A 27,843-nucleotide genomic window follows, 5' to 3' on the forward strand; every position below is an offset into this window, starting at 1 on the left:
ATTTGAGACTGTATTTGTGACCTTGTAGATGGCTAGTTTTTGTGTATATTCCATGGACACTTAGAGTTTGTGTTCCTAGAGTATAATGTGCTGTACATAGCTCCTTAATCAATTTTTAAAATATATTTTAACTCTTCCATATCCATTTTTAAAAAAACTAATCTGTTAAATTTTGAGAGTAATATGGTATCTTAATATAACTGGCTTTTTTTTTTCCCTTTTATTCTTGACTCTCTTGCTCATTATATTCTACATTGCTTATTCAACAAGTAAATGCTAATTCTTTTATTTTAATCTTGAATTGTATATCTTTGTTAGTGTTAAACAGTCCTCTGTGTTACATGTAATGAATTGGTTTTGAATTCTTTTATAATTTTGTATTTATCTATTGTATCCCTTCCTATGGTTTTATTTTAACTTTTTATGTCATTTTATATCATACGTGACTCCTATTAAGGGCATGTAGCTGTTTTTTGGATTTTTAGTCCAATATGAGAGTTTATTTTTAAGCAGATGAATTTAACGTACTTGTTTCTATTACAATGACTGTTGTGTTTGGCCCTTTCCTTCTCTTTATTTTGTTCTGATGGTTTTCTTGAAGATTTTATTTTGTTTTGCCTTTTAGTTCTTTTATTTTCCTTCTGTGGAAATTATGCAATTTATTCCATTTCTTTTCTGTTAGTGTAATTTACTTTTTGAAAAATGACACTTGATTTATTTGTTTATGAACATTTGAAGTGGCACCAAGTCCCTTCAGGATCTATCCTCTGCCTAATTCTCCTGTGGCCATCTCTTCTCATTCTCCTTTTCCCACACATGTATATTCTATTCTCTAAACCAAACTATTTTAGATTCCTTAACACATTTCTTTGTTTTCTCTGGGTACCTCACCCATGATACTTAGGCTAAAGTTCTTTTAAGAAGCCTCTGTCCCTATATTACTTGCCCTTGCCCTGTCCTTACATCCACACACACCCTCTTGATTTTAGAGATTAGGTTCAGGCATCCCTTGCTTACCCCTGTGGGAGCACTTACCATCCTGTGTGGCAAGCATCTCTTTGTCCCTGGCTGTAGTATAAGACTCTTGAGAGCAGGAACCAGGTTTTCCTCTCTGTATCCCCAGAATCTAGCAATAATACATATTAGGCACTCAGTAAATATTTTCTAAATGAATAAGAAAAGTCTTGAGAAATATTTTTGCATTTTAGAATAGAATTTCTGGCAGATCCCGTAGATAGACCCGAAGAATGAGGAGTGATTTATTAAAAGCCATGTAGCTGAGAATGTAATCTCCCGTCAAGAGATATTTAGTCCTGTTTGCCCACGTGAAATTTTTTAGTGTGTGAGGGATATAAAATAGGGTGGTGGTGAACCTGATTTTCAAGACTTCAGGAAAGCCAGGCATCAGCTGTAGTCCTGGGCTCACTGCCCTGTTTGGCTTGTGCCCATGCTGGGCTTCAGAGCAAAGCCAACGCAAGTGTCTACACTTCAGTTTATCCCCCCTTGGAACACTTGACCCTCTCAACTCTCTTCTTCCATCCTCCTCCTAGGTATTTTAGGGTTATGGTTTAGGTATTCATTTCTTATAACCTTTCTACTCGAGGTTCAAAGAAACCCTTCATGTAGATTTGTAGCTGAGTTCCAGCTTTTGTTTCTGAGCACTGTTTGGAGGTCTAGGACCTCTTAGCCCTTACCTCACCGGCCTTTCCCCTCTTCTTTCTCCTTCCATCCCAGTGTTGGTTTAGTTGTCAGGTGACTTTTTTTCATTCCTGTGTGGAGTGTCTGGATTTCACAGTGCTTGACAGAATCAATAAGGGAAAAAAGGCTATTTTTTTTGTTTGTTTTTTTTCTCTCTCTGCCAAAGGATAGATGAAGACATTTTGAAAAAGAAGAAAAAGCTTGCTGAGGTGATATTTAAAAATGGAACTCATGCTGTGAAAGAAACAGCGGGTAGCCATCCTAGAGTATAGGAACTCAAAAAAAAAAAAAAAAAAAAAAGAATTTCTCATTTGGCTGTTGTTTTTTGATAAGGAAAGAGAAAATATGAGGTGAGGGTGGGACCCACAGGGCCTCTTAGGTGGTGGAGAACTCTTCTGAAAGGAAGAGAAACCAGAGGCCCTGCGTTTCAGGTATCTTGCCCTCATTCTTTTGGCTTGGTAGTCAAGAGTTAGGGTTGTTGTGTTTAGTCACTAAGTTGTGTCTGACTCTTTTGTGACCCCCGACTGTAGCCCGCCAGGCTCCTCTGACCATGAGATTTTCCAGGTAAGAATACTAGAGTGCGTTGCCGTTTCCCTTTTCCAGGGGATCTTCCTGAATCTGGGATCAAACTCTCATCTCCTGCCTTGGCAGGCAGATTCTTTACATCTGAGCCACCTGGGAAGAATTAGGGTACAAAGAGGATATTTGGATGATCCTTGGCTGGCAGCCAGAGAGTGAAGATATGAACATGAACCAAGTGGTATTTTGGTAGTCAGGAATAGTTGAGAGAAAAATAAAATTTGGGAGAGTTACAGTTTATTATGCAGTTTAACAAAGTGATGAGATTTATAGGGTCCAATTCACAGAAATAAGACTAAATTATACCTATGGGGCCATGGCCATCTTAGAATTTAGCAGAAAATGAGGGTGGAGCTGTAAAAATGGTCTCATTGCCCCTGTGTGGAGACTGGTTTGCCATTTCTTTGTGCTTGGTTACAGAAGTCTGTCTTTGGTAAGATGTTGCTGCAAATATAAGATTTCAATATACCGGATTTAATTACAGACTGTGCTCCGAAGTCTTTGCTTCTTGCCTCCACAGAGCAGTTTTTAACAGTATGTCCTTTTATCAAATGGTTCAGTGTTCTCTGAGAAACAGCAAAGCCAGTGGGAGACAGAAGAATTACATTGTCAGTTTCCTTGAAAACGTTGACATGAAACTTATTACTTCTGTTGTAAAACCCTGTTCCAGTTAGAAAAAGAAGAGACCACCGTGATCCCAAGGGATGTGTACAATTGCAGCTTGGGGTGGAGTAGCAGAAATACAGTGAACCCTTGCTGATTATTAACTGTATAGGCCAAAAGGGGAAAAAAAAAGGAGAGAGAAGGGTACATTCATTCACATGTCGGTTTTAGGAAACATCAATTTTTTTTTTACTCTTGAGTGTTTTTTTTTTTCTTTTTCTTTCAGTTTAACTGTTTAACTCACTATAATTATTTTGAGATTCTGCCACATGTAACAATTGTTTGTCCCTTTTTCTTTGCTGGATAGTATTCCATTTAAGAATACATCACAGTTTGTTTATTCATTTGTTGATGGACATTTAGATTTTCAGTTTTTTGCTTTTAAGAACAAAGCTCCTGTTAATATTCATGTATAAAATCTTTGGGTGAACAATATTTTTCATTTCTTTCCAATTTTAGTATATGTGCTGCCAAAGCGAGCACTGTTTTTCATTTCTTTTGGATAAATATCTATGAGTTGATATCTATGAGTTGAATCATATCTAGGATCAGTATGATAATTGATCCTATCATATCTGGATCATATGATAGGTATATATAGTGTTTTGTATTTTAGTCATTCTAGTGGGTGTATATAGGTGGCTTATGGTTTTAATTTGAATTTCCCTCATGGCTAATGATACTGAGTGTCTCTTCATGTGCTTATTTGCCATCTACATATCTTCTTTGGTAGAGTATGGTCAAATCTTTTGCCCATTTTGAGCAGGGGTAAGAGTGGTTGTCTTATTATTAACATTTCTTTCTGTGTCATAGATACACTCTTGTCAGATATATGTTTTACAGATATTTTCTTCCAGTCCATAGCTTACCTTTTCATTTTCATAGCATAGTCTTTTGAAAAGTTTTAATTGGGGATTGCAGGGGTGGCAGTCACTGCACCACGCATCTTACAGGATTTTAGTTCCCCAACCAGGAATTGAACCCAGGCCACCACAGTGAAATCCCCAAGTCCTAACCACTGGACTGCCAGGGAATTCCCAGAGAAGTTTAAAATTTTTATTTTTTATTTTTTTAATTTATTTATTTATTTAACTTTACAATGTTGTATTGGTTTTGCCATTGTTGAGTTGAATCTGCCATGGGTGTACATGTGTTCCCCATCCTGAGCCCCTCTCCCACCCCCCTCCCCATCCCATCCCTCTGGGTCATCCCAGTGCACCAGCCCCGAGCACCCTTTATCATGCATCGAACCTGGACTGGCGATTCGTTTCACATATGATAATTTACATGTTTCAATGCCATTCTCCCAGTAAAATTTTTTCACTTGTTCCAGTGATCTTTTTTCTTTTTCTTTTTTTCTCTTTGAGTAAACTTGGGTAGTTTGTGTCTTTTAAGGAATTCATTTTATCTAAGTGGTAGAATTTTTTGGCATAAAGTTCTTGAATATCCCCTTATTATCCTTTTAACTCCTGTATAACCTGCAGGGAGATATGCCTTCTGCTATTTCTAATGTTAGTCATTTGTGTCATCTTTTCAAAGAATCAGTTTTTGTTTTCATTGATTTTCTACTGGTTTTTTGTTTCTGTTTCAGTGATTTCTGCTCTGATCTTCATTATTTCTTTTCTTCTGATTGCTTGGGGTTTAATATGCTATTCTTTTGATTCCTCAAGAAGGGAATTTGAGATCGCTGACCTGAGATCTTTCTTGAATTTTCTAATATATATTTAATGGTATAAATTTCCCTCTAATTGCTGCTTTAAACTATGTTACACACATTTTGATATGTTGTATTTTCAGTTCAAAACACCTTCTAATTCTCTTTTGATTTGATCTTTGACCTATGATATATTTAGAAGTGTATTATTTAGTTTTAAAATATTTGGGAATTTCCCCCTATTTTTTTTTTTTTTTTCCTTTTGGCATACCTCGTAGCATGGGGGAGATCTTAGTTCCCCGAGCAAGGATCAAACCCTCATCCCTTGTGTTGGAAGGGTAGAGTCTTTTTATATAAATATACGTAATTTTATTTGTTTATTTTTGGCTCTGCTGGGTTTTCATTGCTATGCAGGGGAAGCATGGAGTCTTAATCACTGGACTGCCAGAGAAGTCTCCCACTTGTCTTTCTGTTTTTTATTTTTACTATGTTTTTTATGTCTACTGTAGTGCTAGAAACAAAAATCTTACCTTTGTTTTCTACATATTTGTTTCGTTTTCTGGCACAGGCAGTCAAGAAATGGTTGGTACTAGCAGTTTATAAAAAATGAATGGGAATAGAAATTGAAAAAAATGAATCTAGCAATACAGAAGACTGCCACTGTTCTATTTTAGAGGTGGAATATCTCAGCATCTGCCATAGCGGTAGTGTTCTTTGGCGCTGTACTTAGAGAGCACCGAGGAACTTAGTCATATTGACCTTATGTCTAATCCATAGGAATCCTGGATCCCGGAAAGTAGTATATTTGGGGAACTAAAGGGAAACGAACGTAATCATGTACATTTTAAAGCAAATGAAAATGATCTCATATGGCATTATCCAAGTTTTTTTTGCAGAAATAATGGTTCACAGTGTCTTTTAAAGAAGACTGTCACTGCCTATCACTTTTTTTTCTTGATTCCTCATGGTCTTCTGGTTGAGAAGGGAGTGGACTTTAACTCTTTTACTTGTCTTTCGAATAAGTTTCCTCCAGGGCTTAATCCCTCTTTTCTGCATGGTTTGTTCACCCTCTTAGGGTAGTCTTCACATCATTGATTCAATTACTAGCCATAGATTTAATCATTCTTACACGTGGGATCACAAAGAGTTGGAAGTGACTGAGCACACACATTTCCCTCCATTAAAAAAATAATAATTTTATTTATTTATTTATCTGTGTTTGGTTGCACTTGGTCTTCGTTGCTGCACATGGGCTTTCTCTAGTTGTCGAGAGCCAGGACCACTCTCTAGTTGCGGTGCACAGGCTTCTCTCTGTGGTGGTTCCCTTGTGAAGCACAGGCTCGAGGTGCTCTGGCTTCAGCAGTTGCAGTTTGCAGGGCTCAGTGGTTGTGGCATGTGGGCCCAGTTGCTCTGCAGCATGTGGAATCCTCCCAGACCAGGGATCGAACCCGTGTCCCGTGCATTGGCAGGCGGTCTGTCATCCACTGTACTACCAGGGAAGTCCATTTCCCTCTATTTTTAATCTCATTCCTGGACTGCAGACCGACCAGTAAGTCTAAGCTGATGTCTCACCAGTACCCAGGATCAATCTGAACTCACCTCTTTTCACCCATAGTCTATTGTTAGTTCGCCTTTTTTTACCAGCGTCTCTGCCTTCCGTGTATTTCCACTCTTTCTTCTACTTCTTCCTCTTCCTCTCCCTTTATACAGTCCAACCCACTGTGGTAAGTGTGATCTTTCTAATACACAGAATCAACTGGCTTCATTTTTTTCCTGCTGCCCCTCTGGCTCTTAATGTTCTCACAGGACCATGCACCACTTCCCTGAATCTAACATGCTTACTCATGCCTTGGCATATGCTGTTGTTTCCTTCTGCTTGAAATACCTTTATCTTTTTTGCCGATCTGAGAAAGCCATCCATGGTTCAGGCATCTTCCCCTTTGTGAGGCCTCCCTGACTCATAGTCAGCCCTCCTCCCTGTATTCATATTCTCCTTTGTATACACCTCCACTGTACTACATCGCTCTTCTCAGTATACCATGGTCTGTGCCTCTGTGTCCCCTGTGAACCGAGCTCCTCAGAAGCATGAGCTGTGCCTCTCTTTATATCTCAGTTTAATATCTGGCACTTGTTAGGTACTTCATAAATATTTGATGAAAGAACAAACATACTCAGAATGCATGTTTATTACAAAAGTGTTTCTGTCTAATGAAGAATAAGTGGATTAAAACAACAGTGGAAACTTCCCTCTCCTCCCCTTTCTGCCTCCTCAGAAGGTTCACCTTGGTAGATGAGTCAGTCCTTTCCCCCCAGCACCCATTTTATAGCGGCCAGCATCCACATTGGTCCTGGCATGATCGACAACCTGATGAACCCAGCCACGACTAAGATAAACTACTTGTCCTCAAATAGAATAAATATTTCAAATAAAGCCAACCCAAGAAAGTCAGGCCAAACAGCTATTGATTGCTAAAAGCCTGAACTTGAGCCCAATGAATATTCCAAAGTTCACCTCCATGCAGCTTGCCTAAATGGTGATCAATATGCAATTACTGCCCCCTTTAAACGAGTCTTACACTACCTACCTGGAGAACGGTTTTACTTTTAAAATCTTTTGTTTGTTGAATTTGCTTAGGCAGGGAAAAAAGAGAGAGAGACTTGGCTAAACCCCAGCGTCCTTTACCTTTAGCATTTTGAACAATTCTGTTACATGTGAAATGGTTTGAATGTATGCGGAATGGTAACTGGAAGGTGCCCTGTTACATGACCGTCATTCATTTCAAAAGGACTTTTTCTGAGTGGCTAAACAGTAAGAATATTGTATTTCAGTTTCCTAATTTCTCCTCACATTGTTACATTGCCCTAGTCACAACCTTTGTAAATTTAAGTTTGTAGAGTGGGATGCTGAAGTCCAGCTACAGTGAAAACAAATATATTATTTGTCTAGTTTCCTTTCAGAATTTTATCTTGATGCAGAAAAACCCCTCCCTGCTAAATTTAGAAATTTATTTACCCTACTCCTGATATTTAAGATTTCATGTCTCACAAATATGCCTTTTTGATACCACTGCCATAATCAGAACTCTGTTGTTTTCACTTCCACTCCTGTCATATTCTCTTAAAGGTGCCTCCTGACCCCAAGCTCTGTCTCTCCAGGCCCTTCATCACACTACTGCCAGATTAAGCTTTCAAAAATCTATTTATGTAGCGCCCTCCTTTTCTTAAACATTTCATGGCGTCTCAGCATCAGTGACATGGAGCTCAGGTTCCTTGGGCAGCACAGCCAGGGCCTGTCATGACCTGTTCCTGCCCACTTCCCCTCAGTCGTCTCCCCCACCGTCCCCCCGCCCCGATCATCCAGTCCCTCCAAGTGACACGCTTTTACAGACCTCCTGTACCTTTGCCTATGCTGCTTACCACCACCAGTAACATGGCTTTCTCTTCTCTGCCTGGCAAATAATCATACTTCAGACTGAGTTCAGATGTCACAATTGGATACCCACATGCAAATGGATGCAGTTGGATCCTGAACTAATACCACATACACAGATTAATTCAAAAACAAAGATCTAAATGTAAATACTAAAGCTAGTGCACTCTTAGAAGAAAACATAGGTTTGAATCTTCATGACATTGGATTTGGCAATGATGACAGTGTTCTATAATTGCCTAAGGTGATGGTGGCACATTTCTGAATATTCTAAGATCTATTGAATTGTACATTTTAAATGGGTGAATTGTATGGTGTGTCAACTATATCTTGATAAAGCTGTTAAAGAGAAAGAAAAAGGAAGAATAGGTGATCCATAATCCTACCACCTTGAAATTACCTGTTAGTATTTTGATCTGTTTCTTTCCAGTGTCTTCTAATGCATATTTTTTACATATTTTTACATGAGGAAATGCTTCATATGGAATTTTGAATATTATTTTTCATGCTTACCATTCTGATCATAAGAACTTGTTCATTCTAACACCTACTCTCCTGATTGTTAACAAGTGTGTAATATTCCATGTAGATATACTATAGTAATGTTTTGACTGGTGGACCTTTAAATTGTTTTTGCTCTTATTTGTCTTTTTTCCATTGTAATGAATTTTGCAGTAAATACACTTTTTTTTTTTGTTTTTTTTTTTTAAGACTAGGCCATCCTCATGAAATGCCTTATGTAAAACCTCTTTTGTTCCCAGAGAAAAGAAGATCTCCCGGAGCAGTGCCCTGAAAGTGCTGGACCATGCCATGATTGGACCCGAGGGCACGGACAACTGCCACAAGTTCGTTGACATTCTTGGCTTACGAACCATCTTTCCCCTTTTTATGAAGTCTCCCAGGAAGATCAAGAAAGTGGGAACCACTGAGAAGGAACATGAAGGTAGGGCTCACTGGAAGTCAGCCTCATTTAAAGGTGTTGGGAGAAATGAGGGAGATGAGAGCTGCTTTGACCAACTGCTGTGCAACTGAGGAGTCGGCTCTTAGGTGGAAGGGTGCTCCCTTTTTCTTTTTTATTTGCTTATTTTCTGTGCATGGAAAAGCAACCTGGTGACCCCTGGTCACGGATGGGCTTTGTCACACTGCTTCTGGTGGTTCCATTCCCTACTGGCCTGTTAATAAGCCTGTGCGTGAAGGTTTTGTTTTCTTCACTATAATTTGTAGCGAGTTGTCTCTCTGATGGAAGACCCTTTTGAAAAGAGTAATGAGGTGGCAACACATGTCACCTCCGGAGTAGCGCTTTCATGTATTTCTGTATTAAAGTATGATTCAGCCAACATCAGGAATTGCTGAAATAAACTATTTACAGCCCAGGTGCCCCTTTTTATGTTTCTCCTCCCTGATGGTGCGCACTCCCAGCAAAATGCCATGAATCGTGGTGCTGTAAGCAGAGTAGTTACTGCTAGACCAGTCCGGCCCTGCTATTGTCTAGTGGCCTGCTGCTTCCCTCTCCCAATAAATGATGGCGGTGCAATCTGGAAGGCCCCGGATTTATGAGCATTGACGGTTCTGCTGGAGGCTAACAGACACTTGCAGAGGGAATTTACATGGTTGGGTGGTTATTTTAAAGTATGGAGAAAGGGCTACAGGGGGGATGAGGTGGTGGTGTGTGTAAAAGAGGAGGACCTGGGCTGGCTGACTGGCTAATTTGGTCATCTTATCAGAAGTTAACATCTGTCCCATGATTTGATTTTTTTTCCATCAGTGATTAGTAGAACAGCATAGATGTCTGCAGAATCTTTTTTATTCCTTACCTTCTTAGATAAAAGTTTGAGAGTTCCTCTCTGTCTCTTTTCATCTTGACTTGACTTACTCTCTACCAACTTGAAATGGCTAAAAGGAAGGTGGTGTGGCATGTCTTCAGTGGTCAGCACCAGGGATACCTTCTTTGATGAAATCCCCTCTCCAGACTCAGCAAAAAGTCTGGCAGGGAAGAACTGCGGACTGGAGGTCTGACAACACATAGAAAGTTCAGGTCACCTCAAATCAGGTACTGACTGAAACCCCAGCTGTTGAAACACCAGCTGTGAACATGTTAACCCCATTGCTGGTCTTTTTTCTTTCCTCAATGGAAATTTATTCATGGGAGAGAGAATGGTCTTGAAGATCTTGGAAATAAAATTTAGGAGGCTGTCACCATTCAGTCTGAAAACCTGCCACATCCTAGCACAGCTACATTATGTGCTACCTTGTTTGGGTCTTGTGAGTGTGTGCTCAGTCACTTCCTTTGTGTCTGGCTCCTTGTGACCCTATGGACTATAGCCCAACAGGCTCCTCTGTACATGGGATTATCCAGGCAAGAAATACTGGAGTGAGTTGTCATCCCCTCCTCCAGGGGATCTTCCCAACCCAGGGATCAAACCCATGTCTCTTATATCTCCTGCATTGGCAGGTGGGTTCTTTACCACTAGTTCCACCTGGGAAGCCCCATTTGGACCTCACAACTCATGAAATAGATGGTGGTATCCTTGTTCTTTAGATGAGGAGATCAACTGAGGAAGGAACCAAGCTGTGATTCTACAGCTAAGTAGCTGTGTGACTTTAAACACTTTACTTAACTTCTCTGGATTGCATTTTCCTTCCTGTTCTGTAAGATGCGGAAACTAGACTAGTGAAATAGAAGCTCTGATATCGGTAAGATCCTGAGGCACAGGCCCTGGTTGTCAAGGCTCTGTCCTGTAATCCAGGCAACTCCTCAAGGACTGTGTGTGGCTGACCTGCTGGGCTGAACAGAGAGGCTTGGTGCTTGCTGCCCCTTGAGCACGCTTGAAGAAAATGAAGGAAAACAAGCCCTTCGCAGGCTCTTGCATTGTGTGCGTGGCTCTGAGAAGACAAGTGACAGATTCAGTGAGCAGCTGTTTTCCTTCTGAAAAATGTGCCCGGTGGCGTGCTGGTAACAGTACATTTGCTTTAGAGTACCCGCATTAGGAATTTGATAACATTGTATTAGTGAGGGCAATGGCTTGGGAAGACAGCTCCTGGAAGGCATGTTTGGACTATAATGGGCTGGGGAGGATGAGCTCTGCATCCTGAATACACCGGCACCCAAAGAGCAGTGGACCCCGAGGAGGAAACACAGCCCCGGCCCTTCTCCCGCCCCGCCTAGCTGCCTCTGCTCCTGGCCGTGAGCGGCAGGGTGAGAATGCAGACAGGGCAAAGCAGGGGTGCCTTGTGCGAGGTTTCTTTGTCCTATCTTCTGGGTCACTCTGCACATGCTCACCCTCCTGAAGCAAGTGGACCAGGTGTGTGTGGTAAGCTGGAGCACAGCAGCCGCCAGCATCAGGAGTGTTTGCGAACATGCCCAGACCCAGGTTTCTACCATGCTCTTGCCTCCGTCTTCACAATTTTCTCCGACCTGTGCACTTCGCTGCCTTTCAGTCATCCTTCAAGTCCTCAGTTTTGATGTCACTTGCTCAAGGAAACATAACATGAGCCCCAGGGCTAGAATAGAACCTCTTCGGAAGTGAACGCTTGGACCCTGGACTTTGACTTCATAGCCCTAAAGATTATGGAACTGATAACATTGTCAACTCTGGATCCCAGGGCCTAGCCCTGTGCTTGGAATGTGGTGGATGCATGGTGTATGTTTATGGACTGCGTGAATGGATAATTGCTTCCCTGAAAGACTGCTCATTAAAGACAAACATGGATTTGGGGCTCTCTAGAACCTTGCAGAGTTGAGTCAGTACAATTGACGGTTATTGATCATGCCCCTGGGGCGAGTGGTTTTTCTCCCAGCTTGTTTAGAAGCAAAACCAAGAGGGTTCCTAGCCTTAAGTTTTTCTTTGTCTCGTGTGCTTAGAAATTATGGCAGAACTCCTCTCCTCTCCTTTAGAACTGTGCCTTTCAGAGCCCTGTCATGGATAGAACTTCCTTCGAGGCGAGGCCACCCTGTGACAAACTCCTTTTGGTAATCTAGAAACTCCTAATAAAGCACTGTGGGCTGGGAGTCAGCTTGCCTGTCCAGAACCTCTGGACGGCTGTCCTGTAAGCTTCCCTTTCTTGTCAAATTCAGGATTAAGTTCATCCTGGTCCAGTCTCAGGCCCTGTCACTTCTCAAAACTTTCCCAAACTCATATGATAGCAATGTAGCCTGGTGTGGTACAGAAGGATCCACTGCTTATCTGCAGGGTTAATTTTTAAACTCTCCAAGCCTTGTTGTTGTTGTGTTCAACTCTTTTGTGACCCCATGGGCTGCAGCACTCCAGGTTTCCCTGTCCTTCACTATTTCCCCGAGTTTGCTCAAATTCAAGTCCATTGAGTCAGTGATGCTAACTAATCATCTCATCCTCAGCTGCCCTCTTCTTCTTTTGCCTTCAGTCTTTTCCAGCATCAGGGTCTTTTCCAGCGAATTCTTGCCCCTTTTGTAAAATGCTGGGTCTACTACCGAGGGTGGTTGTGAGAGTCAGGTGAAGTGACAAATACAAACTTAGCGTAGACTCTAGAATACAGTCGGCACTTCGGGAAGTGTAAGTTCTCCACTAAATCTGTCTCCAGTTCTGCCCGCCCTGGCCTTAGTCACACACACTCATTCTTCTAGTCTCTTTGCCTGGGAAGCCAGGCAAAGAGACTGCCCACACCCCAGATTGGGAGAGTGTGGGTTTTATTGGCCTGCAGTCTAATTGCCATGTGATAGCCTCTAGAGAATGGGCAGACTCATTCTTGCCGGGACTGTCAGGAGTCATGACTTGCTAAATAGAGGAGTAACATAGAAACAACCATGTTTCATATTCCCTAGGCCACAGGAGGGCTTGAGAGAGGACAGTCTCTAGATTAAGCTGACTCTAGAGAGAGAAGGGAAGAAGCAGAGACCACCCTTATAACCTAGAATTGCTGGGAATGTAGTTCTTCTTTTGTGAGTTGGGATGAAGAGGGAAAAGAATTATTGTAATTGAAATCCATTCAGGTTCACATAATAAACCGAAATAGATCAGGGGAGGCACTTAGCTTGGGGGATGGGTTGGGAAGAAAAAATTTGCCCTTGGGTATAATAGCATGATTGGCTGCCGCCTTGGTTTTATAGAGAATAGCACAGTATATGTTGTCTCCTTGGAATTAACTGCTTCAGAATATGAGGGAAGAAGAAAAGAGCTGGGATCCAGAAATGGCATTTGACCTTTACTTCTTGTCTCTTTTAAAAATTCTTATTAAAATAGGTCCAATTTTCCATGTATTGCTTCATTAGGTAGGTGAATTATTGAGTTTATAGCAGTTCTGGTTAATTGCGCTGTTTTAACATGGTTCCCCTGGAGGCTATTAGAAGCTTTAAGGGGGTGAGCTACCAAGCAGTGTGTAGGTGTGCCGTGTGCATGGTAGGCATATGTGCACATTTTAGCTCATCAACAATGACAGCAGTTGAGAACAGGTCACTGCTTTAAAGAATATTTTTCTGTCATCTGCAAAGAATTGTAAGTGATTCTGGGGGACTCCTCAAGTCAGAAGATGTGCAGTTGCCTGGTACTTACAGGCTCCTGACAGTGAGGAACTGCAGACCAGAGCTCTCACCACCTACCAGGGTTAGAAGAGGGAAATAGCAAAAGCTTTCCTGCAGTCAGAAAAGAAGGGAGTTTAGCCAGCACAGGCAAAAAAATATTTGTATCGTGTCCATTGTGGGCTATGGTAATGGCATGGCATTGTTTAGGGCCAACTTTTCATTTTATAGGGCCTCATACTATATCCAAAATTTAACAGGCTTGTTATGTGACAGGATAATAGGGTTTCCCAGGGTTCCATCTCCAGATCCTTTGCTTCAGCCTGTCCCTCAAGCATTTATTTTCACATGCATTGGCAGTGTAGTCCCCCAATTCTTTTTCTTTTTTTTTTTAGTTCCTCACGCTCTCCTTGATCTCATCTACTACCTGCAGCTTTAACCTCTATCTGTTTGCCACTGATTCCCAAGTCTTCAGCCTTGTCTCTCTTGCAGGCTGTAATCAACACAGCTAGTTAACCAGAAGACCGCTGCACCAGGTACTCAGCTCATTCAAAACCACACTCATTCCTTCCAGGTCTCTTTTGCTTTTCCTATACTGGTACATGGCACCAGTTCTACTCCACCACCCAAGGCAGAAATCACACACCATGCTTAATTCTTAATATTCCCCACATATACATGACAAGACTTGAGTTGGTGTCTTGGTCCTATCATTTTACTAGCTTTATGGCTTTGGGAATGTTGCTTGACCTCCCTGAGCCTGTATTTCCTCAACTGTAAAATTGGGATAATTTTGAAATCTATCTTTTTATAAGGTTGCAATGTGAGGATTAAGTGAAATAATACTGATCAACTGCTTAACATAGTGCCTGCTTCACTAACACTAGTGGCTGGGATGTGAGTAGGTTTCCTATTTGTGTTCCTCTTCTTTCTACTCTGTTGGTAGTTTTTATTGTTGTTGTTTATTTTGACTGCCCCAGGTCTTAATTGTGGCACACAACATCTTTAGTTGCGGCCTGTGAAATCTTAGTTGCGGCATGTGAGATCTAGTTCCCTGACCAGGGATCAAACCCAAGCCTCTTCAGCCACTTGGGAGCTTGGAGTCTTAGCCACTGGACCACCAGGGAAGTCCCTCTGTTGGTAGGTTTAAAAGTACCCTCCAGATAAAATCCTTTTCCTCTCTGAGTCTGCCATTTAGAGGAGTAGATGTGAACATCCCAGTCTTAATGAGACAAGACCTCCCCCATAGAGGATATTACTGGGGAGCCCCAGATCCCCACTTCTCCATATCATGTAAACAGAGAATTCAAAGATTTCCCCCCCACACACACTTTTTTATGTGTTCCTCAAGCTTGAAAATCCCAGAGTTGGTTATTGTGCTCAGAACAATGAGCACATGAAGAGTAAATGGTATTTAATTTTAAGAGTAGCATTAAGCCATCCACTAACAGGCACTTTTATGTTAAACAAGGATGGAAATGTCTGGCTGTTGTTTTTTGTTGCCATTCGAAAACCTTCTAACGGAATAGTTCCTGGATCCATTTCTTTTCTCTCCCTCCAGCTACTTGTCTCATTGCTGACCTCAGATGACAAAACATAAGGATGCTGAAATAAGCAATGTGTTTGGACTTAAGGGGTTCCTCTTAAGGCTTCCTCATCAGGCTTCAGGGAATGATTCTGAGTGTTGCACAGCTGGTTCGCTAACTGGTTCCAGTCACATGAAGGAGTAACAGTCCACAGGCCTTTCTCAAGTAGAGCACAGCGTAGCAGTTTGCCACGAGGGAGATAGTAAAACAGCGGATATATTTACTGTCCTGGAAACTGCTCCTGCCCTTCTGTGGGAAGAAGGTCATGGCCAGCTCTCATTTGATTGGGCATCTGATTTTTCCGACCCAGGGATTGAACCCAGGTCTCCTGCATTGGCAGGTGGATTCTTTACCACTGAGTCACCTAGGAAGCCCCTTGTACTGATATACCAAGGGTTTTATAGGTGTATATACTGTATGAATTAGGTATTTCTATCATCTTCTTATAGATGAGTCTCAGAGAGTTTGTTAATTACCAAATACCTTTCAACAAGTGAGTGGCAAAGCAGAATTTGAGCCTAGTCTGCTTCTAAAGCTTCTAACACCAGGGTGGCTCCAGTGGTGGTCTGGTTGGTACCCAGAGGCAACAGAGTGTAGGGTAAAGGAGGATTGTCTTTGCAGGAGACAACCTGGCTTCAAATCCCAACTCTGCCCCCAAACTAGCTGGTAGCCTTAGGGAAGTTATTCTTTCTAGATCTTCAATTCCTCTTCAGTCAACAAGCCAGATAAAAACCTTCCTCAAATTATTGTGGGAAGAATAATGATCATGAGCATCCTATAAGTCTCTAGCAAGTAGACATTTACTAAATGGTCAAATAGTTACTATGTATCAGCTTCCTTTCAAAAATAGTCATCCTTCTCTCAGTTTTCACATTTACATTTACATGTCTGGTGCAGACTTCTTGACTTTTGTGGGTTTGAAGCCCAGCTGTGGACCAGGACTCCATATGTGGGAAGGCTGGATCATAACAAGAGCTACCAAGTGATGAGATAGCCAGTTTATCGTGATGGCCTACCAATCAGGACTCTCAGGTATAATCCTGGTTGTGATGGTCCTGTCAAAATTTATCACATCTTGAATGAAGTACTGCTGCTGCCACTGCTACTAAGTCACTTCAGTCGTGTCCGACTCTGTGTGACCCCATAGACGGCAGCCCACCAGGCTCCGCCGTCTCTGGGATTCTCCAGGCAAGAGTACTGGAGTGGGGTGCCATTGCCTTCTCCGAATGAAGTACTAAACTTTTCTCTTTCCATTTGATGCTCTGTGGAGAAGAGCCCTAAAGGTAGATGAGTGAGGCTTCATTCATCCTTTTATCAAACAAACCACTAGCTCTTCTTTGTGCCAGGCTTGGTGCTATAGATAAGGTGAACAAGCTCACAGTCCAGTTAGGGAGATGTGGAAATCTGTGTTTATAGTACAAGGGGGGATGGTAGAAGAGAGCACAGATCAGGGACTTCTAGGTGGTAGAAGAACAGATGGAGGTTAGAAACAGCTCCACCTTGGCAGTGTGGCTCTTGAGCCAACTTAGGTCTGAGTTAGCCAGGTGAAGGAATGTTAAATGTAAAAAAGCAGCATGTATAAAATAAAACATGGGAGGCACAGGCTACAGTGAGCCTTAAACCTCGTTGCCCCTCAGAATCATATGGAAACTTGTTTAAAATGTAGCCTTCTGGGACATGTTCTCAGAGTTTCTGATTCCACCAGTCTGCATAATATTGGTGGATCTGTACTTTGTTCAGCTTGCCGCGAGTACCCTCTGAGACCAGTCTGGCACCAGCCCTTGGTAAGAAGAACATGGAGCAGAAGATTAGACTAGTTAAGCAGAAGCCAGACCTTGGAGGACTGCAGAGCTGTTGTGAGGATTGACTGAGTTAGTACATGTACAGTGCTTAAGACAGTACTTGGCACATAGTAAGCATTCATTTATATTGATAGTTATTGCTGTTCTTATATTATAATAAAAAAAAAGCCTCCCCCCAATTTTTATATGTCATAGGTATAGTACTAATTTTAATTATTTTGACTATTTCAGCTAATTTAGCATAAACTCAATTTTTATATTGAGGGCCTGGGTGGAAAGGATGAAGGAGAAACATTCATCACTGTTTTTCTTCTGCGTTTTTCATTTTGCCAGGGAGAAACTTAGTTCTTCGGTGGCAGCATTAGCTGAATTCTTATTTTGGATATAGAATTTTCCACTGGTACATTTATTATTTTGTCAATATGACTCTGTTAGTTTTCATTTATTATCTTGATTAAATTTTATAGAAACAGTTTAATATGCAGCATATCTCCTTTACAGAAGTAAAACCAATACCAGGAATGTGGAAACAGCAGTTAAGAAATAGCCAAACCTTTATAGGTTATTTCTTTAGCGTTTGATGGTGCCAAAATGAGGAATAACTTAGGAGCTAGACAGTAATTAAGTGGTTTGTTAAACCTGGCTTATAATAACCTGGTTTATTAAAATTCAACACGTAATCTTTACTGTGTTGTTGTTCAGTTGCTAAGTCATGTACAACTCTCTGCAACCCTATGGACTATAGCACGCCAGGCTGCTCTGTTCTCCACTATCTTCCAGAGATTGCTCAAATTCATATCCATTGGAAGAAAAGACATGACAAACCTAGATAGCGTATTAAAAAGCAGAGACATCACTTTGCCAACAAAGGTCTGTATAGTCATAGCTATAATTTTTCCAGTAGTCACGTATATATGTGAGATTTGGACCATAAAGAAGACTGAGCACCAAAGAATTGACGCTTTCAAACTGTGGTGTTGGAGAAGACTCTTGAGAGTCCCTTGGACAGCAAGGAGATCAAATCAATCAATCCTAAAGGAAATCAACCCTGAATATTCAGTGGAAGGACTGATGCTGAAGTTAAAATTCCAATACTTTGGCCACCTGATGCAAAGAGCCGACTCATTGGAAAAGACCCTGATGCTGGGAAAGATTGAGGGTAGGAGGAGAAGTGGGCAACAGAGGATGAGATGGTTGGGTGGCATCACTGACTCCATGAACATGAGTTTGAGCAAACTCCGGGACATAGTGAAGGACAGGGAAGCCTGGACTGCTGCAGACCATGGGGTCACAAAGAATCGGACACAACTGAGCGACTGAACAAAGACAACACGTCCATTGAACGGTGATGCTATCTAACCATCTCATCCTCTGCTGCCCTCTTCTTTTGCCTTCAATCTTTCCCAGCATCAGAGAGGGTCTCTTCCAGTGAGTCAGCTCTTCACAACTTTACCATGATATGCTTAATGTTACTATTTGGGGGCTTTTTTTGTTGAGTACTCTGATAGGCAAAAGCCTATCAGGTAAAAACAATTCATTATATCGTTTCACCTAATCCTCACAAGAGCCCTGTGAGCCATGTATTACTAGCTACATTTTACAAGTGAGAAGACTGAGGCATAAAGAAGTTGTCATTTTCCAAAGACACAGCTAGTACATGGCCTTACTAGGATTTTAAGCTAAGATTTTTCTATGGTTTCTAAAAATTGAATCCTGTGCAGTGCTCTTCTAATTCTTCTTTTAATCATAAGTCAGAACTTGCCCAGTAGTAGTGGGCCTGATTTAAACTGCTGCGTGGTATCTTTGCCTATTTGATTTCTTTTCTGTCATCAGTAGTCCTGCACCCAGTACTGCATTAACTCTCTCAATTCCAAACATTTCGCCCTGCCACACTTTGTTCACCTCTTCTTGGCTTCCAGTTTTCGGGCGTATCTGTCCCCTGATAGTCTCTTCTCTTTAGGCCTCTCAGGCCTGAGGCTCAGCACTGCTTCAGCCTTCGGTCTCTGTTCCTACACATTGCAATCTGCTTCCTTTGCGGTTGTCTGCCTTTGAACCCTTCACTCAGCACTCTGGCCTGTTTTCTCCTTCTGTTGGCTCCCTGGAGAATGAGACACGAATCTGTGGTTTTCAACCCTCACCGATGGTGAGTAAGGCTTGACGAGCTTTAACAGAATACACATGCCTGGGCCCCACCCCCAGGAGTTCTAAGGGTCAAAATTCCAAACCTCTGTAATTTTTAGAAGCTCCAGAGCCTGTTGCTCAGTTAGTCCTGAGACTCACTGGCTAAAATGCTCAGAGCATAAGCCTTGGTGAGCATCCTTTTGACTTTCTCTCTGGGCCAAAATAAGATTCTTAACATGGTGGATCTTAGGGGAAGGCTTGTTAGATATATCTTTATTACTTTTTCTGAGAATGAATAATTAACCTAGTGTAGAAAAGTCAAGCATTGTGGAAAAGAAAGGAGGGAAAGTAAAAATCACTCCCAATCTTACCACCGGGAGTTAATCACTAGAAATATCATGGACACTCTCCATTCAAACATCTGCGTTAGGGATGGGGCTTGAATATATGTGAACATAATTTTGTATAATTGGAGGCATGGTGTATATGCTATTTTGTAACCTGTTTTTACTCAGTGTGTTTTGGGCATACTTGACAGGGGTGAGTCTTTTAATACAATTAGGAAACTGGACTGTATAATTTTAGAAGGCATGATAGATTTCATGTGAAATGATTAGGCTGTAGAGGTGATGGCGTTTTGGAAAGGATAAGCTGGGCTTGGATGGTGAGGCTGGTTCTTCCAAGTTGTGAATGTGCTAGGACTTGAGTATGGCAAGGAAAGGGGGTGTGGACTGAAGGCGAATGCATCTCAGCTCACTTGGTTCTAAGAGAAGTGAAGATGCCTTTCAAATGTTTTTTTAAATATATGAGTATTTTAAGGTGTTATACATGTTGGCATCTAACAGCGGATATAGTGTAGAAGGAGATAAACTGAAAATAGACCCGTATACGTTTCACTGCTCATAAAGAATACATGTGTGAAATGTTTGTTAGTGTCCACCTTCCTGGATTCTTGTGATATTGGATGTGATTTTTATACACAGCAGCTTGCAGGTTGCTGGGGAAATGGCTCTGTGTATTTCATCGTGTTGCAGCCTTACTTGTTTGTTTTCTTTATGGTAAGAAAACGTCTTTGGCTTGCTTTTATAGTCAGATTGATTTTGCTTGTGGGTGTCCAGGTGCTGATGAACTGTAATTAGCATAAGAAGGAGGTTGAAAAGATGTTGAATATTCTTTTCTGGTAGCCAAACAAAGGATCCCCAAACACAAATTATTCTCAGGTATCAGGTTAAAGAGAAGCAGACCTTTTCTCTTTAAGATGCGGGTTTATTAAAGGATCTCTGTGTTGAGCTGGGGAGGTCAGCCTGGGCTTAGGGCTGGACAACCTTGCAGTGAACCATCATGGGGTAGTTTTCTGAGGCTAAGCATCTCTGTTTGCTTAGCCTATTACAAAGGAGACCTGGGTTGGGTTCACAAGGTCTAGATTTGTGTTTGTACCACAGCTCTGTGACTTTGGCAAGTCATTTACTCTCTGGACCTCTGTTTCCCCACCTTTAAAGAGGGAGATTATACTATTTTACAGTGTGTGAGAACTGGATAAGATAAGGCGTGGGGAAGTGCTTCGTATACTGTAAGATTTTTGCCCCTGTACAGTATGGCCGTGGTACTGGTATATATTACATTCAGTGTTTCTCCCTTGTCTCTTCTACATCCCTTACGTTTTTTTTCCCGCTTGTAACATTTTTCTCCCTTGTCTCTGGCTCCAAAGTAGAAAGAAGATGATGGTTAATTTATTCCATGTTTGCTGCAGGGTTACCATAAAATAAATTAAGCGTATCATTTTGATAATCACTAAAAATATGCCTACAACTTTCTTAAATGTATTGATTACTAATAAATCATGTCTCTGTTAAGCATGCCTGCTGGCTGGCTAACTTGTGGAATAACAATGTTTGCTTGCCTCGTTAGCAGGCTGATTCTCCTGATGATGTACCAGCCAGTCTGAGGTCACCATGGACAATGATGGCTGCGATGGCGCCTCACATTTATTAAGTGTTTGCTGTGTTCCAGTTTATTCATGATGTCATTATCCCTGCCATCAGCGCTGTGTGCCGTATCATTAGCCTGCTTTATTGCTGAGGAAACAGCCCCCAAGAAGTAAAGTACTTTCTCAAATTGTGCACAGTTTAAATGAACGTCTACGGAGAAGGCAATGGCACCCCACTCCAGTACTCTTGCCTGAAAAATCCCATGGATGGAGGAGCCTGGTAGGCTGCAGTCCATGGGGTCGCTAGGAGTCGGACACGACTGAGCGACTTCACTTTCCCTTTTCACTTTCATGCATTGGAGAAGGAAATGGCAACCCACTCCAGTGTTCTTGCCTGGAGAATCCCAGGGACGGGGGAGCCTGGTCGGCTGCCGTCTATGGGGTTGCACATAGTCGGACACAACTGAAGCAACGTAGCAGCAGCAGCAGCAGCTGCTAGAACCCAAAGCCCATGTTCGTGATCCTGTGCTTTAAGTCTCTCAAGGAGATATCTGAAAGCCAGAGTTAAATGACTTTGATTTAATCATCAAAGCAACCTTTAGTTATTTCTAGAAATAAATAGGAAAATTTATAATATTGGCATGGCAGGGCAAGGCAGAAAAGCTCTATTACTAAGTTTTTTTGTATTAAGTAGGAGGTGAGTGGTGGGAGGGGGAGCATTTCTGTAATGTGGGATGTGAAAATTTTTTTATAATGTCAACATAAATTTTTGAAATGATAAATCTTGTTATACTAAGGTTTTTTTCTGTATATTTTCTAGTAAGTTAGATGTGTTTTTCTAAGTCATAAGCTTGGCATAGATCTTAATAGCAGTGTATGGGGGAAAGCTTATAGAACATGCAGGTGTGAGTTCAAATCTCAGCTTATACCAGTTGTGTAACTAAACTAGGTGCTTTGAGGCTCGGTTTCCAAGGCAGAGTTGGGGGTGGTTTCCTCATACCAACAAGTAGTTCTGGAACACCAGAAGGCTGTCTTAGAATTCACTACAGTTTTGACTCTATAGACCGGGAGACAATGGCAGATTTCCGCAGGTTGAGGGCTTTGCCCCACAAGACCACCCCATTCCTTTCTGACACCACTGTAAAGTCCAGGTTGTTACCCATACTTCTGATCAGTTGGTTATAAATCAGAAGTTTCCACGACCTATTCCTTGGGTTCAATTAATTTGCTAGAGCAGCTCACAGAACTCAGTGAAACATTTTACTTACCTGTATATTGGGCTTCCCAGGTGGTACTTGTGGTAAAGAACCTGTCTGCCATGCAGGTCTGATCCCTAGGTCAGAAAGATCCCCTAGAGGAGGGCATGGCAACCCACTCCAGTATTCTTAGGAGAATCCCATGGACAGAGGAGCCTGGCAGGCTACAGTCTATAGGGTCCACAGAGTCAGACATGACTGGGGCGACTTAGCACACACGCACACTGCTATATTATAAAAAGATGTAACTCAGGAACAGCCAAACATAAGATGTAAAGGAAAAATGTGGGGAAAGGGCGCATAGCTTCCATGCCCTGTCCAGGCACACTACTCTCTCAGCACTTGGAAAGCTCTCCAAACCCCATCCTTTGGGGTTTTATGGAGCCATTATTATGAACGTGTGATTGATTAAATCATTGGCCGTTTGTGATTGATCAAATCTGTAACCCCTCTCCCCTCCCAGGTCTGGTGTTGGGACTGAAAGTTGAAACTCTCTAATCACTCTAATATCTTGGTGGGTTCTCTTAGCAACATAACATTAACATAACAAGAGACACCGTTATGACTTTCATCACTTAGGAAATTCCAAGGGTTTTAGGAGTTCTTTGCCAGAAACTGGGACAAAGACCAAATATAATAATTCTTATTATAAATCACAATATCACAGTAACCTTAGGCACATTAATTAACTTCACTGATACCAGATATACTGCATCTACAACAGTGCTTCTCCATGTTTATTGCAGACAGATTACCTGGGGATCTTTTAAACACAGTCTGCTTCAGTAGGTGTGGGTGAGGCCTGACATTGGGTATTTATAACCAGCTCCCAGGTGGTGCTGCTGCTGCTGGTGGTGGTTCTCTGACCACACTTGGAGGAGCAGGGGTCTATAACACTGATGAAAGTGAAAAGTGATGTCACTCAGTCATGTCCGACTCTTTGTGACCCATGGACTGTAGCCTGCTAGGCTCCTCCATCCAAGGGATTTTCCAGGCAAGACCACTGGAGTGGGTTGCCGTTTCCTTTTCCAGGGGATCTTCCTGACCCAGGGATCGAACCTGGGTCTGTCACATTGCAGGCAGACTCTATCATCTGAGCCACCAGGGAATCCCTAATATCAGAAATGTATTCTCTCACAGTTCCAAAAGTGAAAGCAAAAGTCACTCAGTCATGTCCGACTCTTTGCAACCCCATTGACTATACAGTCCGTGGAATTCTCCAGGCCAGAATACTGGAGTGGGTAGCCATTCCCTTCTCCAGGGGATCGTCCCAACACAGGGATCAAACACAGGTTTCCAACATTGCAGGCAGATTCTTTACCATCTGAGCCATGAGGGAAGCCCTATAACACTGATAGGGACAGAGTAAAGGGACAAAGTAGGTGACTGATTAGTTAATCACAGTTCAGTTCAGTTCAGTCGCTCAGTCGTGTCCAACTCTTTGTGACCCCATGAATCGCAGCAAGCCAGGCCTCCCTGTCCATCACCAACTCCCAGAGATTACTCAAACTCATGTCCATTGAGTCAGTGATGCCATCCAACCATCTCATCCTCTGTCATCCCCTTCTTCTCCTGCCCCCAATCCCTCCCAGCATCAGGGTCTTTTCCAATGAGTCAACTGTTCGCATGAGGTGGCCAAAGTATTTCAGTTTCAGCTTCAGCATCAGTCCTTCCAGTGAACACCCAGGCCTGATCTCCCTTAGGATGGACTGGTTGGATCTCCTTACAGTCCAAGGGACTCTCAAGAGTCTTCTCCAACACCACAATTCTTCAGCGCTCAGCTTTCTTTATAGTCCAACTCTCACATCCATACATGACCACTGAAAAAACCATAGCCTTGACTAGACGGACCTTTGTTGGCAAAGTAATGTCTCTGCTTTTTAATATGCTGTCTAGGTTGGTCATAACTTTCCTTCCAAGGAGTAAGCGTCTTTTAATTTCATGGCTGCAGTCACCATCTGCAGTGATTTTGGAGCCCCAAAAAATAAAGTCTGACACTGTTTCCACTAGGGGATTGTAAGTAGAGAAAGAAGTATGGAAGATCCCTGTAATGATCACTCAAAATGCAGGTTTTCTTAACCACAAAATCAAGCAGGCTTGCTTTACAACAAAACCACACAGCAGAAAATGCTCCAAAACACTAGAACAATGGCAACATGAGATCGACATCCTGCCCAGTGAGCTCACTAAGTTATCTGCCTCTCGGATTCATTGTGGCTTATAGTAGGTGCTTAACAAATGTTAGCCCTCTTGCGTTTTCCTTCCAACATGGCCTTTGTTTAAAATGTACTTCTGGAAACAAGTATTCCCAGCCTGTCTTATCTCTGTCAAAAGTTCCAGGCTACAGAAGACATGTCACAAGTAATAAGCTCAGGATTAAGCTTTAAAATGAGCTTAATCACATCTGAGTATATTTTGGTGACTTAGGAGGTCATCTTGAGGTATTTGCCCAGAGGTAGGAGTCACTTAGGAGCTCTATGAAAACCTTTGTAAGGTGGCCCAAAGGAATCCTCCACTGACCTCTTCCATGAGTTCATTTACTCTACAGTTCTTTAGCCATTATTTGTTGAATACCTGATAGTACCAGACAGGGTGTTAGATCCTGGGAACACATGTGCCCTGGAGGCAGCTCACCTTCCAAGCAACATGCAAATGATAATTACAGTATAATACTTTGAAGGTTATAAAGGAGGTGGGTACAGGTTGCAGATGGAGGCACTGAAGGAAGAAACAGGCTTCCAGTCCACTTGGAAATCTTCCTTGAGGGGACTAGAAAGATTGAAGTGAGTACGACTGTCCAAAATGAACAAGAAAGAGAAGAACTCTTAGCTGGGGGGAATGGCATATAGAATGGCAACCAAGAACTTGATGAAACTCTGGAAAAGGCAAGAATTCCAGCGTTGTGGTTAGAGACTAAGCTTAGTGAGCCAGACTGCTGACCGTATTTGTCAAGGCCAGTAGGGGTGACCAGGGCAGCCTTCTCCTCAACCAGCCCAGCAGATGCTCCAGCTACAGTATCATATCTATTGTACGTGCCTAAAATCTTCAAAAACTGGGAAAGGAAGGAGCTTCAGCCTCTTCCTTGGCCATCATCTATAATTCTACTAAATTCATTTGATTTTTTTAAAGTCCTTTTGTACATTCTTCTCTGATAATCCCAATTTTGGTCTCCATAGGCAAACTTCTCTGATCTCTACTTTGGAGTTCTTTCAATGACATCAGTTATAATCATAAATTATCTCTTGAATTTAATCTTCTTATCATTCCTATCATCCCTACTAACCCTCATTCCTTTTAGTTCCTTTCTCAGATGGTTGTACCATTTTTATTCCCTGACTCACTACTGGAATTCTTGCCTCTCTCCAGTCCCTTTTCTTCCAGAGTCTTGAAACACACAGACAAACTGCCTCAAGTTCCTTTAAAATATGATCATGTGACTCTGCTGCTCAGTCTTTTAAGAGCTTCTTAATACAGGTCAAGGGAGGCATCTAGACTCCTTAGTATGATATAGAAGACCTGGCCGTTTGGCCTTCTCTTGCTGTCCCCGTCTTGAAATTACCTGCCTTTAGCCTGAGCTAGTGCAGTTCCTCTGTGTCCCAGGTGGCGCTAGTGGTAAAGAACCTGCCTGCCAACGCAGGAGACATAGGAGATACGGGTTTGAACCCTGGATCGGGAAGATCCCCTGGAGGAGGGCATGGCATCCCACTCCAGTATTCTTGCCTGGAGAATCCCATGGACAGAGGAGGTTGGCGGGCTACAGTCCATAGAGCCACAGAGAGTTGGACTAGACTGAAGCAACTTGGCACGCACAGGTATTGACACCTCTTGTTTTCCTTAACTGAGACACTTCTTTACTCCCGTCTCTCTGAGACTGACTAGTTTTTCTCTGGACTTTCCTCCCATCTTGCTTCCTTCTTGAAGCCTTTCCTGGTTTTCCATGTCTGTTTTTAGAGTGGTCCCTTTCTTATGCTTCTTCAGGCTTCTCTGGTAGCTCAGACAGTAAAGAATCTGCCTGCAATGCTGGAGACCTTGGTTTAATCCCTGGGTTGGGAAGATCCCCTGGAGAAGGGAGCAGCTACCCACTCCAGTATTCTGGGCTGGAGAACTTCATAGACTGTATAGTCCAAGGGGTCACAAAGAGTCGGACACGACTGAGCGACTTTGACTTTCACTTCACTTTTCACTTCTTTCTTATGCTCCCAAATAGCATCCCTTGTGTGTGGAAGTTGTTGGCGGGCTTGTTTCTATTCAGCTGTGAGCTCTGCCAGGTCAAGGACTGTGTCTTATGCTTTGTGTATGTGTTGGCAGGTGGTGGGGGGAGCAGGTCCCTTTTATTTTTATATATCCCTGTAAGTAGATTCAACCAGAAGAAGAAAATACTTTTTATTATGGAAATTCTCAAAAATATAGAACGGTAGAGGAAAGTATACATCGAACACATACATGTACCCATCACCCAACTTCAGTGATTAACATTTTGCCAAAATTATTTCATTCCCCCTTTACTTTTTTTTTTCTGAAATATTTTAAGGCAACCCTAGATATCATGTAATTTTACCTCGGATATGGAATTTTTAATTTACAAAATTAATAATTTATATGAAATGAGAGCCTTGGATTTAGGCATTTTTCAAGTTAGATATATTAATATATATATGTATATATTAATATTTGTTGATGAGTTCAGCCTCATAACCATTAGAAGGCAGAAGTAGCTAATATCAGGGTTTTTCAGCCTTGGCACTCTTACCACTTTGGACCAGATAACTCTGTTGCCCGGGGGTGGAGGGGGGTTGTCCTTCTGGCACTGTACATTGTTCAGCAGCATCCCTGGCTTCTTCCCCTTAAATGCCAATAGGACCTCCCCCCGGCCCCAGTCTTTTGTTGCTATTTAGTCTCTCAGTTGTTTCCGACTCATTGTGACTCCACAAACTATAGCCCACGAGGTTCCTCTGTCTTTGGGATTTTCTGGGCAAGAATACGGAAACGGGTTGCCATTTCTTCTTCCAGGGGAAACACCTACAGAAAACCTGCAAAATACTTCAGACAATAGAATCTTCCTCCCACCCCATCCCTCTATTGAGAACCACCGACAAAGAGGAGAGACTTTTAGAGATGTTGAGAGCTCAGAGGACTGTTCAGTAGACAGTTGGGAAACTGAGCCCCAGAAAGGAAGCGTGCCTTTCTGATTATTACTGTGCTTATTCATGCCAAGCTGGAGAAGAAAATCTGGTTTCCAATCCCTGCACCAGCATGTGTCCTACTCTCTTACACACAATTCCGAGGAGCCACCAGAGTGAGGTCAGAGGCTCCCCAGGCGCAGGAAGCATCCCTGTGGTCCTGGTTGGGTGTCTCACTGAGCAGGAGGAGCACAGAGCCGGGCTGCCAGGAGATCTGGCAAGGACACACCACTGCTAATCTGCAGCCGTGCCCAGCATCTGCCAAGGCAGCCCATCATTCCCCTTTACCAAATATTTATGACGAAGCAGCCTGGGGGATTCTTTCCTTGGGAATGCATCTTGGGCTCTGTAGTGGTAAACAAGTAGGATTTGCTTCACAGAAATTACTTTGAAGTCAGTTTTTTTTTTTTTTTTCCCCCAGAAGCCTTCTGCTTTGTATAAAGCAAAGGGGCACTG

At 42.3% G+C, this 27,843-nt stretch overlaps 1 protein-coding gene across 1 annotated transcript in view; it reads left to right on the top strand.

Moving 5' to 3' along the window:
• CTNNBL1 (catenin beta like 1) overlaps positions 1 to 27,843 on the top strand; it is a 160,490-nt gene that overhangs the window by 86,075 nt on the left and 46,572 nt on the right. The window contains exon 11 of the mRNA XM_061127255.1: positions 8,786 to 8,967. Within this exon, the coding sequence (XP_060983238.1) occupies positions 8,786 to 8,967 (182 nt within the window). The remainder of the gene's footprint in view (positions 1 to 8,785; positions 8,968 to 27,843) is intronic.

Source organism: Dama dama, chromosome 23, assembly GCF_033118175.1.
Source record: "Dama dama isolate Ldn47 chromosome 23, ASM3311817v1, whole genome shotgun sequence".
In the NCBI taxonomy this organism is placed as follows: Eukaryota; Metazoa; Chordata; class Mammalia; order Artiodactyla; family Cervidae; genus Dama; species Dama dama.